Source organism: Microchirus variegatus (genome assembly GCF_963457635.1).
Source record: "Microchirus variegatus genome assembly, chromosome: 4".
NCBI classification, from domain to species: Eukaryota; Metazoa; Chordata; class Actinopteri; order Pleuronectiformes; family Soleidae; genus Microchirus; species Microchirus variegatus.
In genome coordinates this window covers 24270585-24286311 of record NC_139805.1, presented here as the reverse complement: position 1 = coordinate 24286311, position 15727 = coordinate 24270585, and the positions used below count along the sequence as shown (strand labels likewise).

At 42.4% G+C, this 15727-nt stretch overlaps 3 protein-coding genes across 3 annotated transcripts in view; 1 reads left to right on the top strand and 2 right to left on the bottom strand.

Annotated features, from left to right (window-relative positions):
- Positions 1–4058, bottom strand: part of mcf2l2 (MCF.2 cell line derived transforming sequence-like 2) — a gene marked incomplete at its 5' end in the record, with an annotated part of 79972 nt that extends 75914 nt beyond the window's left edge. The window contains one exon of the mRNA XM_083888051.1: positions 3980–4058. Within this exon, the coding sequence (XP_083744177.1) occupies positions 3980–4058 (79 nt within the window). The remainder of the gene's footprint in view (positions 1–3979) is intronic.
- Positions 4059–6537: 2479 nt separating this feature from the next.
- Positions 6538–8296, top strand: LOC310925973 (uncharacterized protein; the record flags this gene model as incomplete). The annotated part of the gene is made up of 8 exons (XM_083888057.1): positions 6538–6636; positions 6737–6804; positions 6899–7071; positions 7149–7252; positions 7356–7517; positions 7605–7810; positions 8024–8103; positions 8184–8296. The coding sequence occupies 8 exons, from the start codon at positions 6538–6540 to the stop codon at positions 8279–8281; spliced, it is 990 nt and encodes a 329-aa protein (XP_083744183.1). The 3' UTR covers positions 8282–8296.
- A 356-nt stretch (positions 8297–8652) lies between these two features.
- LOC310925970 (basic immunoglobulin-like variable motif-containing protein) lies at positions 8653–15652 on the bottom strand. Its single transcript, XM_083888054.1, has 11 exons — positions 15633–15652; positions 15392–15520; positions 13664–14217; positions 13278–13407; positions 13026–13121; positions 12333–12437; positions 12132–12226; positions 11911–12043; positions 11689–11772; positions 11509–11605; positions 8653–10763 (listed from the first exon to the last, which is right to left on the bottom strand). The coding sequence occupies exons 3-11, from the start codon at positions 14142–14144 to the stop codon at positions 10458–10460; spliced, it is 1527 nt and encodes a 508-aa protein (XP_083744180.1). The 5' UTR covers positions 14145–14217; positions 15392–15520; positions 15633–15652; the 3' UTR covers positions 8653–10457.
- Positions 15653–15727: the final 75 nt, after the last annotated feature.

The window sequence follows — 15727 nt, the reverse complement described above, 5'->3', positions numbered from 1 at the left end:
AAAAAAACATATCGCTCTATCTCTAGTCCACATTGACTTCTGTACAATATATACTGTATATATATATCTACATATATAATTAAAAAAACAGGTAATGACAGCAGGTGGCACAGGTGATGTACAAGTAATGGCACTGACACAGGTAAAGGCTGCAGCTCTGTCGCAGAAGAAGAGCTGTGAGTGGAGTGGACCACCAGCTAATTTGACCTTGGTTCACACATGAAGGTCCACAGTGGCCCACTGGTTCAGGTCTATTGTTCAGCCGCCTTGTTATTGTTATGAACGTGGTGGGACGACTGGCCAGAGTCCAGCTGACAGAGAGCCAGACAAAGGCCACGGCGACCCCTCCCCACCAACACCCTTGTATCAGAGACAGGAAGGGGAAGCAGAGAGAATACAGCTCTGACGTCATGACAACAAAGAATGGGAAAGGTTGGTGGGAGGGGCCTCTGGGTAATATTACAAACCCAGAGCAGCTATCTGGACAGCAACACCGGACATTATAGAGGCTGTGAACGGTGAGAACATGTAGAGTGTGCAATTTCCTCCCCAGGCCAATGTTGTGTGTTCAGTCAGCTCTGACGTATCTTCTATGATCTATGATCATGAAACTGGATAATAATGGGTTTATTTGGTATTTATTCAACGGCTGTATCAACGGATGTAAAGGGGAAAGACGGAGAATCGATTAACATTTTTTAAACTTAACTTTGAGAGACTGAAATTAAAAACATCTCCTAGATCTCAACAATCACTCCTTTGATATCGGTCTATGTCTATCTTTGATGTCTGTTCCTGACTGTGTGTATCTGTGTGTGTGTGCTTCTCGTTACAACAGTGCCAACGCTTCAGTGAGACATGAGAAGCCATTTTCAAGCGAGACAACCATAAAGCAGCACAGACACTTGTGAATTATTTATTATGAGTTGAACTCAGGAATTCTGGGAAATTACAAGACTATTGCTATTTGCTGTGACGTCACCGGCCACCAATAAAGGAGACAGTGAGTCCAGTGAGTCATGTTTCGATGAGGTTTTTTCGATCAATGACGGAGATAGTGTAGCAGTGAGGAGGATTTTCTTCTAACACTTTATCTTCCACATGAGGATTGCAGGGGGTGTTATATTACATTATATTTAAGAAAATAACCGTAAAAACTCTGAAGCAAATTATAGATATGTTCACATATACAGATGCGCTCAATTAAAGCAACAATCCAAAATGTTTTCTGTTAGAGTGACTCACCTTTTTCTAAAATAGGTATGAAAGACCCATGTCACTGAAGCAATTCAAAACTGATTTACATGGTCTTTCAAGTTTTTCACTATAGTAGCAGCTTTAAATGTTCATTTCATTTGTAGCTAGACATAATATATGGTCAGTCTGTGAAATGTGCTTGTTTTAATTGAGGAAAAAGGACTTGTAGTGTCGGAAAAATGTATCATAAACGCACGATTAATGAAGAATCAACATCAAAACGAGTGGTCATCGACAGGACCAGAGATATGAGGAGCCAGCATCTTTAAAAGAATACGATAAATCACCTCATCATGAGACATTTAGTTTACTGTAAGTTTTGACTGGATGAAGGAGAAAGGTCACAGTGTCTGTGCTGTGGTCCTGTGAAGTGAAGCGAGTGAGCTCCCTGCTGGTCAGTGAGCTACACTGACCAGATCCTCCACCGCCACCACCATCATCATCATCATCATCATCATAATGTTAACTCTGCTCTCTGAACTTTGTTTACAACCAAACATTGTTCCCACACGCGCAGTTTAACTGACTTTCTCTTGGCTCACACACAATCACTCTAAGTTTGTGATTAATCTATCATTCTACTACAATACAACCTAACAAACTTATAAACAGTCAGGAATGGGTGAAATCATGACTTTCTAAATGGAGGCGATTATAGTGTCCACTAAAAACAAAAGATAAGGTCATAATAGTTTTGTTGTTTATTAAAACTAACCCTTACCCATAAGACAAAGATGGTAAAGCTTCTCCACATTCAACTAATGGTAGGTTGCCAACCACCAGCAGATTCCAGAGATGCATCTTCAGGGTTATTTAACCTAAAGATGCATAAATTGTTTCACGATTTAAAAAGTGTTTTGACGTTATCTAACTTTTTAAAACATGTTCAATCAGCTAATATTGATCTCTAATATTTGACTAATTTGAATATTTATTTTACAAGGATAGTAAAACATATCACGTGTCTTAGTGCAGTCACACATAATCATCTAATCATCTATGTGATCTCAATAAAAAGCCATAAAAACTGATCACAATATGTTCAACATTGTGAAGTAAGAAATATTTTCCAAATATAAAAATGTAATTTGAAACAGAACGGCTCATTAACATCAAGAGAAACAGCTGGCTGGACCATGTGGTGAGGTTATTTTATTGAATGAGAAATCATTCAAGTGCTCACACAAAAGTGAAATGTTAGCATCTATAGTTTGATGTCAGCTCCAGCTCCATATTATCTTATTGCCACAGTGCAGCTCTATGCAGTGATCAATCACAGCATATAGAATTTAAATTCATACAAAAACAGCAGCAGCAGCAGCAGCAGCAACCATGTTGTAAACACAATAAATCAATTGAGGGACTTGCACTGAGCAAAAGCTAGCTCAGTTTCCATGGTGATGGTTTGCACAGTGCCCCCCCCAACACCCACCCACCCTCACAGAGCTGCAGTATAGCTATAACAGGAAGTGCAGTGATGGAGGACGCCGAGCTAAATTCTCCAGCGTGGCACATTGACCTACTTCCCCAGCTGCCGGGAAATGACCCGGACACAGAACGGGAAGAGGAGGAGGAAGAAGACGACATGGGGAAGAAGGAAGATGGAGGGAGGAGAGGGAGATGAGGAGGATGATGGAGAGGCAGAAGGGTGGGAAAAAGACGAGTGGGAGGCAATGAGAGACGAAGGAGGGGGCGATGAGTAGGAGGGAAAGGTGGCAGCAGGAGACAGGTGGAGACAAGGTGACATTAAAAGGATAGAACTGAAGCAGATACTACAAAATAAAAAGAATATAAATTATATCCAGTCATTTCAAATACATTATACTCCAATCTTTAAAGGGAATCCTTGGATCAGTCTTTTTATGCCATTCCCTATATGCCCTGCACCAATCTGGCAAGACCGTCACTTTTCAGATGCTTAAATGTCCTCGTTGTCCACTCAAGAGGACATTTTATTTTGTTTGTATCCTCGATCGTCCGCACAAAACAACATATAATCACTGTCTTCTTTAACATATAATTTTTATATTTTATACTAGAATACATTTTTAAGCTTTATGTTAGGAATTTTCCCCTTCAACTGTACAGTAGAGATGAAATGTGTGGTCATATTCAATAAAAAGTAATTAATATAATTACTTTGGGGTCATTGCTTTAATTTAACATTAATATTGCAATAATGCACCAGGTTAGAGAGATCAAAATTTGGTAAAAGTGATGCATTCTGTGAAAAAAACTCTTCCATAATCAAGCAAAAGTGGTGGGAACTGAAATATGAATAACTCAAAATGAATAAATACTCAAATTGAACTGGGACCGTAAATCAGAATCCAGTCGACTCGGGATATCAGCCCAACCAATAAAAAATATAGTATCACATGAATAAAAGTTAAATTATTGCTGTCCTGATGATATTCTTTCTTTCTCCTGTTCCCATGTGCAGAGCATCCTTCTCTGTGCATCCCTCCTCACGCAGCGGTCCTGATGAGAGGACGTGATTCCCCACTACTCTCTGATCTGCTCTTCCCCACATTCTGAATTCAAGGAGGCACAACCATGCCCTCCAGTTCGTCCTCCACTAAACCGCTCAACAGCAAACCCACAGGGGGACAGTTACGGAGAAGACAAACACTCCCGTCTCATCATTTTCCCCAGAGGAGAAAAAACAAAATCACCTTCTCGCCGTCTGAAAAACACAAATAGGAAACCATGTATGACTTACCGACATGAGTGATGACACACTGCACCCTCTGCAGCAGCTCCTGGACCGACATCTCGTCTTCTCTGAGCCAGCACAGCATCTCAGGGTGTGTGCAGCATCCACTCTCCTCTCCGTCGCTCTCCCTCTCTCTCTCTCGCCGTTGCCACGCCTCCTCTTCACACCCTTCCTCGACTTTCGCTTTGCTTCTCCTCCCTATAATCCTGCTTTCTTTACCGCACTCTGCCGCTTCCAGTTTTCTGCAGTTTCTTTTAGTTTTAATTATCCCTCTTCCATTGAGCCTCTCTGCTCCTTCATCACAGTTCCTCCAAATTCAAACAGTTATACATCCAGCCTCATGATGGTTATGATGATGCCACTACCAGTCATTCAACAACACAGGGAAACCTGTGAATGACAACAAACAACAACAAAAAGTGGGTTAGCACAGGTGAAATAATCACAATAACATGCAGCCATTGTTTAACGGGATGTTCATTTATCAGCCAGTCAACCAGAAAACAAACAGTTAGATAAAAGAAAACCGCTTGAAACAGACAGAAAGGAAATCATTAACAAAGAGACAAATGTGTGGGTTACAGTGTAAAAGAGCAACTTATCTCTTTCCAGACCTTTTCATGATGCTCCAGAATGTATTCACAATAATCCTCACAGCAAAAAAAGAGAAAAATCAGTTTTAAACATGAGGACAGAAAAAGCAATGCTCCAGTTTTCCTTGTTTATGTTCCTATAGATCCAGTTCACTCCCTTCACAGGGACACTCCTCAGGAAAACACTGCTGATGCTGTGATGATGCTCTGTTTGATGTAATAAAGGAGATGAGTCATGGGGGGAGGATGAGGGAGGAGGAGGAGGGGGAGGAGGGTCAAATCACAGGCTGCTATACCTGGAGGGAGCAAGGGAGGGAGGGAGGATGGATGGATGTGGTGGGGGGGTAATAGGCCCAAGAGGGAAATCCTGGAGAATGGACTTTGGCTGCATGTGGATCGGAGTTATAGGAGTAGATTCACTGATTTTATCAACATGTAGGAGGAATATCAGAAATGTATTTTCCTGAGTCACCGTGTGAAGCATCTGTAGTTCACCGTTGTTCTATCAAGAATAGAACAGATAAAGATGACGAGTCTCCAGCATCGTCATCTCTCCTCAGAGGAGGCAGCTGATCCCGCTCCTCGGTTTGACTCCAGCAGAGAGACATTAGCATCTCTCATATCACAGCCTCCTGGGACGGAGGAGGAGAGGGGAGGCTGTGGTGCCGACAGTCGACCATTTCACACAGACATCTGTACACATTTACACACACACACACACACACATTACTGCTCCTGCCCCTGCCAGACAATTAGGCTTAGAACAAAGAGCCACGTGGGTTCGGCATCTTTTCTGGCTCTATGACTCACAACCTTCCTGGAAACCTGAGAGCAGAACACAGCATTGATATCAAGACTCAAAAACTACCTTTTTATTTTAGCTTTAAATTTATTCGTCCTTTTATTTACATTTTTGTGTCATGTATGTGTGTGTGTTTCATAATCATTTCATTTTTAATTATGAATGAATTCTGATTGAAGTAGTGTGCAGGTTTGCTCCACCTGGTGGCGCACTTCCCAGGTACCGATGATTTCTACTGAACAGGGGACAATATTTTTAGTTTGTTTTTTGTTATTTACAGTTTAAACGTAGCACATTTCGTTTCAGGTGGAAGCACAAGGCACTTGCAACCACAAAAACGTGCTTGTCTACTAGCATGCATATTAATAGCATTATTTTGTATGTACTGTACATGTCATGCTAACATGTATGTACATGTATTGTCAGCAGCATGTATGTTTTAAAAGCCTTTTGAAAAGGTACTGCACCTTTAATTAGTTGGCTGTATTTATTTTGTAATGGTGTGTGTACATTATGGTTTGTAGTCAGATAGTGAGTTCGGTGCTACACCTGTACATTTTCAAGTGTGCACCAACACACCTGCGTTAATTGCTAGCTCGCACATTTGAACTAAGTCAAGTTTAACAGTTCCGTGTGCTGTGCTATGCGACGACTACAAAGCTACATGTTCCAAAAAAAAACGCCTAGATTCAAACTTTACAACCATGACTACACATTATTCATTTAACCAAGTATTTGTACGAACCTCATTCATTATGCGCTGATACAAACTGAACCTTGGAGAATTGTGGCCGTTTTGGTCGTCGTTTTTAAAATGGCGGAGCCGACTGAGATTCATTTATTCGATGGTTAATTATATTTTATAAATACTTAATAAAACAGACACTTCTTTGGTCGTCGTCCTCCTCACTTTGCATTACGTTAACCACCAGATAATTAAAGTTGCCTGGCCTGATGGTGGCAGTAGATAAACACAGTACAGTCGACAGCTGCCAGAAAACTATCCAGCAAAGAAGAAGTACCCGGAACAATAACAGACTTGAAAAGTAGTGAATGAAGTTGTTTGCTAACCAGACAGTAGTGTGTGTTTTATTTCCTCCACTGTTTGTATTTAGTTTGGACAAAAGTCTCGAACATATTGAAACGTCTCTCATTTACTGTGATTTTCAATGGGGTCGCGTCTTAAACCTTATATGAGTGATAATGGACCGTTGATTCTGGATGGTGGGCTAGCAACTGAGCTGGAGGCGCAAGGAGCTCATCTACAGGTAAAAGAGCTTTAGTTTATGATCTCCAGCATATGTACAAAAGAGACAGATGCTGTTTGTAATACTGTACTGTAAAAAAAAAACTGTCTCACACATCTAGGGAGATCCACTGTGGAGTGCAAGGCTTTTGCAAACTAATCCCCAGGCCATAAGTGATGCTCATTACAGGTTATGTTTGTGTGCAATATTCTGATTTAACAGTAGGGTTTGTGTTTGTGTAGTATATGAAGAATGGATAACCAGCTGTAAAAAATCACCCCAGGTTCCTTCTCAGTGGTGCTGATGTTGTCACCACAGCTACATACCAGGCCACTATTCCAGGATTCATCCGTCACATGGATGTGAGTTCTGAAAGTGCCAGAGAGCTGCTGATGTCTGGTGTTCAAGTGGCCAAAGAGTCAATGAGGAGGTTTGTTTCTGACAGTCGTCCAACAGGTAATCACTCCCATGTACACACTGATATTTCCTATGCTGTGCGGACATTCTTTTTGCTTATTTCCCTCTCTTTAAAGAGCAGAGACGTCCCTTGGTGGCAGGCTCTGTTGGACCATACGGGGCTTTTCTGCACAATGGCTCAGAATACACTGGGGCTTATGCAGAGGAGATGAGTGTTGAGGTGAGAGGCTCCCAACATATATTACACACTTTGTATTTGTATTATTGCTGCTCAGCTTGCTGCTGCTTAACTGTTTGTACTCAGTTTTTTTTCCTTTTCCCAGGATCTTAAAGTTTGGCATCGGTCACAGGTCGAGTGTTTAGCCGCAGCGGGAGTTGATCTCATTGCTTTCGAGACAATCCCGAGTCTCAAAGAGGCGTCGGCACTGGTGGAGCTGCTCAGAGAGTTTCCAAACTCTAAAGCCTGGCTCTCCTTCTCCTGTAAGGTAACCTGCTGCAGCTGAAGAGTACATTGATCTGTTTGTTTTCAAAATATACCCCCTCTAACGTTCTGTATTCTAAAAACTCAAAAGGATGGGAGGTGTATATCAGACGGCAGCCCGTTCACAGACGCAGTGCAGATCGCTAACAGATCCACGCAGCTGGTGGCTGTGGGAGTCAACTGCTGTTGTCCAGCCTTTGTGGAGCCGCTGCTGGACTCTGCAGGATCCCTGCTGAGCCCGGACATGAGCTGGGTGGTTTACCCCAACAGTGGAGAAGAGTGGGACGCTGAGCAGGGGTGAATCTGGAAATAAAAATCATAGATGTGACATGGCAAATTCTTCTGCTGCACTACACAGTATATTTGGTCATTAAGTCACAATGCAAGGAGACCCTTTGTCTCCTACTCCTATTGGCTGTTCCTTGAAGCAGCTGCATATATGTGACCGTGAGTGGAAAGGTTGAACTTCTTACAGAAACAGTATACTAATTTTTTTTTGATCATACTAAGGTGGCTAAAATCAGGAAAAGCTTCAGCATCGATAGCTGAACTCTGTAATACATGGATGAACCAAGGTGCTTCTTTAATAGGTGAGATCAACAGTTGTTCCTTCTTATATGTCCTGTTCTTTTCTCCAGTATTTTCTCTGAAAAGTCTCTTTGTCCGTCAGGAGGCTGCTGCCGCGTCAGTCCCGCTCACATCACCGAGATACGACAACGGTTGAAAGGTAGTGACGCGTCTCGAGCCTCTGCTCTTCAACTAGACTGAAAATGTTATGGCGAGTCTTGAAAGATGAAAGTTTCTTTTGTTAGTTTATAAAAAATCTTAATTTATTGTAAATTACATAAATAAATAAATAAAACACTACATCAAATCCATGTGAGTACACAATGATGTCTGTTGGGTCAAGGGCAAATGGCACCTTTTGAGGTCAAAGCAAAATAAGAAAATTATACAGCATGCATTCTTCACTTAACCATGGTTAACATTTAAAAAAGAACAGTCGGTCTCACTGTAGTTTTCTTAAAGCAAGGCTAGACGTTAGCAGCACGTGGACTGGACAGCATTTCCACCGAACTAACCACTGCACAGCACTAGCCCACTCACTTCACCGCACCTCTACTATGGCGTCTGGAGGTGAATTTACAGGCTACACACGTCATTGTCATGTTTCAATAGCAGCAATAGTTGAATAGAATGTTCGCTCTCACATTCTAAGGAGGAGCGGTAAAGATGATGTGATTTTAAATATGGAGAAATGTATTGGTGATCGGTATAAGGATGATATTCAGCTAATCCTGGAAGTGCGACTGTGACATGAGAACTGCTTTAAGTCAAAAATACATCTCAAAGGTTCAGTGTGTAACATAAAACAAACCATTTGGTTTGAGTTGTTTATATCCTTTCTGGTGTGCGAAGGCCATAGTAGTTCTCTGATTCACTTGGGAAAGGTTGTGGGTTTGATTCCTGGCTCAAACCCACAATTCTACAAGCCGATGTCTCCTTGGGCAAGACACTTAACGCTTAAAGACCATTTGTCATTACTAGATTGTCAATATGGATAAACACAGCTCAGATCCGATCACTTGCAATATATAATGTGAACAGTTGGATATGATTTGGACTGCAGTCTAAACAAGGCCAATGTAGCCTTCAGTTAGCATCAAAACTCAAAAGATGTTTAGTTTGTCCATTGTGTGCTTCTGTAAAAACCTGGTGGTCCAAAATGGCGGCCTCCGTAGAGCTGAACCAGCTCCTGATATTATAAATATAAAAAGGCTCATTCTGGGATAATTAAGAACATCAATTCATACAATCAGAAGACTGTATGAATTGAATTGAATTCAGTAAATTACTTTATCTTCAAATTAACACACTGGACCTTTAACACATTTATAAATCAGGCTTTACAGGAGTTCAACAGACACGTTTAAAGTCATTAGCAACAGATGTGCTATTTCTGCTACACCTCAATGTGTCTGCTGTGGAAAAAAGACCCATAAATGACCGCCAACACACACACACACCCCCAAAACAGGAAGTGACATAGGGAGGAAAGGAACATGAAGTTCGTCCAAAGTTAGTCAAAAGATTAAATCAGCGATCACTACTTTGAGAAGACAGAGGGGTGGACAAAGTAAAAGAAACACCTCCCAGTGCAGCAGCCGTTTGAAGATCTGTATCTGTTAAGTGTTCATTCACTAAACTTGTTCTTGTTTTAAAGCCACGGTTAAATGTTTTGTTCAGAAAACTTAGCTATTAACCCATTTTATTATTCTTGTTTCCACTCTGTCTTCACAACTGTCAAACTGATGTTCAAGATGACGACTGTCCTCCATTTTGCCCACAAGGTGGCACTTTGTCTTCCTTGTGTAGCTGCCCGTGTTACTGAGACTTAAATGAATCTGCTGGTGAATTGTCAGTTTAGACATTGTTAGATGTCTGTAGATGTGGCATGAATATTCTAACTAAATTGACAGCTCACTTCCTGAAGTGCATTACCGTCTCAAAATAACAGCTACGTAAAACCTGGATCTCGCATTTAAGGAGAAGTCTGGTTTTCATATTTTTGCTGATGAACAAATCCCACAGAAAGACCTGAGCAAACATTGAATTTATCTGTACTGTAAAAGGTTTAATTATGAATTTATCCCCATTAAGCTAATTTCTGAAAATAGTCCCCTAATAAGTTCAGTTTTATTAATTAATGACACTTAAGTCAAATTTCTTTATGCTGCATTAATGCGATATCATTATTTTAAAGATTTACAGCTTTGAGTCCTATGCCAGACAGATGAAGTACCACTGTGTTTGTTTTGGTCTTTTTTTGAAATTTGCCGACAGTAAAACACAAAATAAGTCCAGAGTTAAAATCTTAAGGCTACTGAACTGTGTTATGTCTGTTATTTTGTCCTCCCCTCCCTGTATGTTCTGTTAAACCTATTCAGTCTGTGATGTCTTCTTCGAGGTCGCTGTCAGGACAGCCCTTATGTCTGAACTCTGCAGTGTTGGACAGGCGTTTCCAGCTCGTGTCTTTCTGACTGCCCATGCTGTGCGAGCGTCCCAGGTGGGACAGGCGCTTGCTCGACGTCCTCTCCTCCGCCGTCTCCTCCGAGCTTTGACCGTGGGTGCGCTCCATGCTTGAGTGGTGGTACTCGTGACGCAGGTTCTCCAGATTCAGAGCCCACGGGCCGAGCTTCTGCCAGTTCACCCTCTGGAAGGCCATGATGCAGTGCAGGTTACCGCCCACCTGTGAGCCAGCAGGGGGGTTTTTAGTACCAGCTCAGGTTTTTACTCTTGTAAGAGAAAATTCTACTCTTTGACCTCAAATTGAATTATTTACATTCCTATATCCAGACCTGATTATAGACCAGCTTTAACTTACAAACTCCCACTTTAAGGCCTCTCTGTCACCTTGTATTTCATAAATACTCTTTACAAAAATCAGGAGAGGGATTGCTGGCAGAATTAGAGAGGATGCTTAGCCGTTAACCTCTCACTCTTCATGTCTGGCATTGTCTCTGTTCGCTTTGGATCTGAGCTGTTGTCAATAAAGCCTTTCAACTTCACTCATCGCTGACTCCAGACACTTCACTTGTCATCTCACCTGATAATCAAAAATCTCCACAACTTTGAAAGCAACATTAAAGCAGAACTATGCAGGATTTCTACCATAATATAACAGCATCCGAGTCATTCTGATGGTTAAATATCTTGTTGTGGGGAAATTGGGGGCTGTCTCCACTCCCCTTGCTGTCTGTTAGCGGAAAACCAGCCTTGCAAGATCAGGGCTACCGAACCGGAGTCTGGTGGTCTTATGAAGTCTCGGTTCTCCAAAGAAACACAAACTGCTTCACGGAATGTACACACACACAAGCCAGGTACTGGCTATAAGATCAAGGCAGCAATAACGTTATTTTAGACATTCATCGTGGCAGAGCCAGCAAATAAAAGGCTGAGAAAACTGGGTTTTGTGACGCGAGAAGAGCACCAACCTTTTTGGTTTTGCGGCGCTGGATCCCCCTCTCCGAGTGACGGATGTCCAGGTATTCTGGATTCTGTGTGTTGAGGTCAGTCACAATGTCCAGCCACCTGAGAAAGCACTCACATTATGTGACTCACCATCAATTACTGCTTATTAATTTGGTAAAATTGCGATGTTAACGTACACTTACTTTTTACAGTGAATTGCTGGATGTTTTCTACTGGGCTCCCCGATGAGGATCCAATGCTCCATTTCATTTGGAGGGAGATGGCCCCTTTACAAGGAACACAACAACAATCTTTCATTTATTAACAGAGTCAGTCATATGATTGATGAGCTGAGCTGAGCTATTTTATAAATCCATAAATCTTTTCTTTTTTTGACCATTTCCAAGCAAAGGCAGATGATCTACCTGTAAGCCTTTGCTGCTTTGAGCGGCGTCGCCTCGAAGCCTACTGGGCAGAAGTAGTGGTTCTGGCAGTGGTAAATGTAGGCCATGGACTCATCCTTCAGCCCCTGTGTCAGTTTCGTGAGTGCTCCTTCAGCTGAAAGACGAGCCTGGTTACCGCTGTGGTTTTAACTGTGTATGAACACACACGTGGAGTTACGAGTTTTAGTGGCTGAGGGACTTACCTGTTTCTCCCGCCGTCTTGTGTTTCCCGTGAGGTTTGTACAGAATGTAGGAGCAACCTCGCACTCGGAAATGGTCATTGATTTGTCGGAACCACCTGTGAGGGAAAAGGCACCGATCACTGAGCTGCAGACATTTACTGTGATTCGTAAGTGATCGTTAAGGGAGGGGGGAGAAAGGGCTGAGAGAGCAGTTTGTGTTACCGCATTAGAGTGGCGTTTCCTGTGAAAGGACCAAACTTGATTTCTTCAAACGGCGGCTGAAATCCCAGAATGTGCAGAGCCTCTTCCTGAGAGAGTGGCGGAAGACTGGCAATACAAACCAAAAGCAGGCGTCAGGAAGTGACTGCAACTTGAGTGAAATGGGACAAATTGGACGGGAACCTCACAGCACCAAAGATAACAAAGTGCTCAGAAATAATGCTATAATCTAGATTAACCAGATCTGCAGCAAAAATCACTTGCTCATTCAGTAGCTATCACTCTGCATATACATGAATTTTGTCAAATGTCGAAATTTAATAGTTCAATATTTTGACAGTTTATGGCTGATGACAACTAATCCTGGATGAACAGGTATCCAGAAAGAGTGACTTAACAGGTGTATGTTACAAACTAGTCCATAAAAGAAGAAAACATGGCAACGTATTGTCACTTAATTCAGAATTGTATAGAATATATTGACTAAATAAAGGCCTAAACAAGGCCTGCTTTGTTAAGCAGTGCAGTTACTACTGCTATCAGTCAATAAACAGCCTTGAATTAACTTCCATTCGTTCTAAGATTGCTGGTATCGATCACCAATGAGCTCACCTCATCACCGCCTTCAGGGCATGATCAAACTGATGTTTGTTTGTTCTTATTGAAATCTGATAGAGTTCATAATGTGCTACTCACCTTCCTGCACCCAAAGTGCTGTATAGGAAGTTCCAGCAGGAGACCAAAGAAGATATCCCACATGAGGTCTTGTATTGAGGCCGACTGATGCAGTACCTGAGGCAAAACCATCCAAATAATACAATGGACATGAATCAATTTCAATTTCCTTACAATTTCCTGCACCTACAGCATGTATCAATGTGAGCTTCTAGCCTCTTATTCTTATATTTCCCAAATGCTAAAAATGTTGAAGCCCTGTTGTAACATTACCATCTTCTGAGGTCGAACACCTTTCGCTGTTTGATCTCCTCCTGGGACACGTGAGGAGGGACGTCCTGCAGATTTCTGCTCAGTCTGTCTGAAGACTTCATCTTCTTAGAGCCGCATTTCTTCACATTGCCTGAAATTCAGGGTTCGTCAGTGTTGGACAAAACCAGAGTTAAAAATGTCAAGCAGTGAAAGCAAAACCATGCAATTATTTCACCTTCAAAACTGCTCTGACCTGTAATAGGGACATGGATGCATCAAGACTGATGGATAAACTGACACTTAATTCAACTTTAGATGCGGAAAACTTTAAAATACCAAAATCAGGGATTATAACACATTGTTTTATAATGCCACATGACACACTTGAATTATGAGATTGTTTTTACTTGTTCTTATTTTTCTCGTAAGCACAGCGTTGAAGTCTGTTGTGTCGATTTCCCAGGCCAGAACGGGCTTCTTGTTGCCAGAGGACATCTCCTCCATGTCACAATCCCCGTCTGATCCAACATGGGCCCCTCCAGGCCGACTGAAGTCTGCTGAGGATTTGGGCTTCACCAGGTGAGGACCATCACCCTGCTGGCTCTGGACCACGTCCCTGGCTGTGCTCACGGGACGGTACACCGAAGCAGCCTGGTCGACGAGAGCATAATCGGAGCAGACCGTGTAGAACTTCTCTCTGGAGTGAGTGACCGGGCAGGTCCAGGGCAGGTGGAGCTCGGCACTGGAAGCTCTCCTCGCTCTGGCAGCGTCCCGCGCCAGGGAGCTGATCAGGCCACGGTCATCCTCCCCATCAGTGGACCTCTGCAGTGCTGATGGCTCTGCCGGCCCGGACAAGGTCGGCCCCTGAACTTCTGATGTGTTTGGCATTGAAGAGCCACGCGTGTGACGGAGAGAGGACAAACTGAAGTCCACTGTGATGCTGAAGTGATGGCTGTCTCGTCTGGGGATGAGAAGGCCGACATTTTTAGAAACAGCACAGAAGAACAGGCCTCTATCACCTGGACAACTGAACAAGCTTTTTATGATCAATTGATTAGATTATTATTTATGAATCATGCCCATCGCGATCATGGACCTGTGACGGTATCAAACCATAGGTCTTGTATTTACAAGTGTATTTGTGTGATAGTTGCAGTAGAAAAGAACAGAGGGAAGTGAGAACTCCAGAAAACATCATCCCATATGGCTCATCGTCCTTATGCGCCTTGCCTGCTGCCTCTAGAGACCGAGTACAACAAAAATGGCTGATGCCAGTGTTAGCGAGGATGGCGCATAACGCACAGATGTTTAAAGTTGAGGACGATCCAGCAGCCTTTAATCTGGCTTCAAATGAGAAATCCTTCTGTTATCCTGTGTCAAGAAATGAGAACGGAGAAAACACCTGGTTTGATTACAGTATACGTGTAATACTTTCAGTCTTTGTTGTCCCTTTACAAAACTGCAATGCATATCACACATTAGGTCTTCTTATGAAAGTTTGATATCCAGTGTGTAAGAATAAGAATCATCTAGTTTGTAGCAAATAGCAGAATCCTTGTTTATTATTCCCTTTCCCCCGAGTGCAGCAGGGAACTACAGTGGCCTTTGCATACCAGAAAGCATGTCTTCATATGGGATTGCAAAATGCAAAGTATGAAACTCTGGCTGGTTTGGTCCATCCAGGCTTCTGTAGAAACATGGCAACATAAGATGTAGCGCTCTATAAAGCAAGGTTCTTACATTATGTTTGTACAAAAGGTTGATTTAGAGATTCAAAAACCAAATTATTTGTTATATTAATGTGCCTACTAGCTTAAAACATACTTAGGACACTCAATTGCTCCACACTGGACCTTTAAAGATGGCTCTGTTTAGTTCAAGTTGTTAGGACACAGGGAAAGCTAAATGGAACTTAGCCATCGTTCATGCACGTATTTACACCTTATCCTTATGTAACCCGTGACAAGGTTTCATAAAAACAGTTAAACATATTTATTTATTTTGTCACAACCCTGAATGACACTGTCTCAACTCGCAGCGTCATCACATTATCACATTTAACCTGTACTAGGTCACCTACAGCGGACATAATGTGCGGTTGACTCTATTTTATAGATAATTCACTAGCATCTCACCTGTGACGCCGCCTGTATCTGGATGACCACACTGCTACATCGGCGCTGATGCGATGCGCATGTAAACACGCCCGGACGCTACGTTAATTTCCCATCATATCGGGCCATATGTGTGGCGACGAAATGGAGCTGTGAAGCAAAAACACGTTCAGCTACAAACAGGTCACTGGAATACAGTGTTCATTAACAGGAGACATATTAAAATGTCACATAAGCGGCCCCCGGGGCGTCTTCAACCCACCATTACTGCTGCTCCAGCTCCTCTTCTTTTCTTGACCCGTGTCGATTTCCTGTGCAAGTTCAACGGACTGTACCATTCTCAGAGGCAAGAGGGGA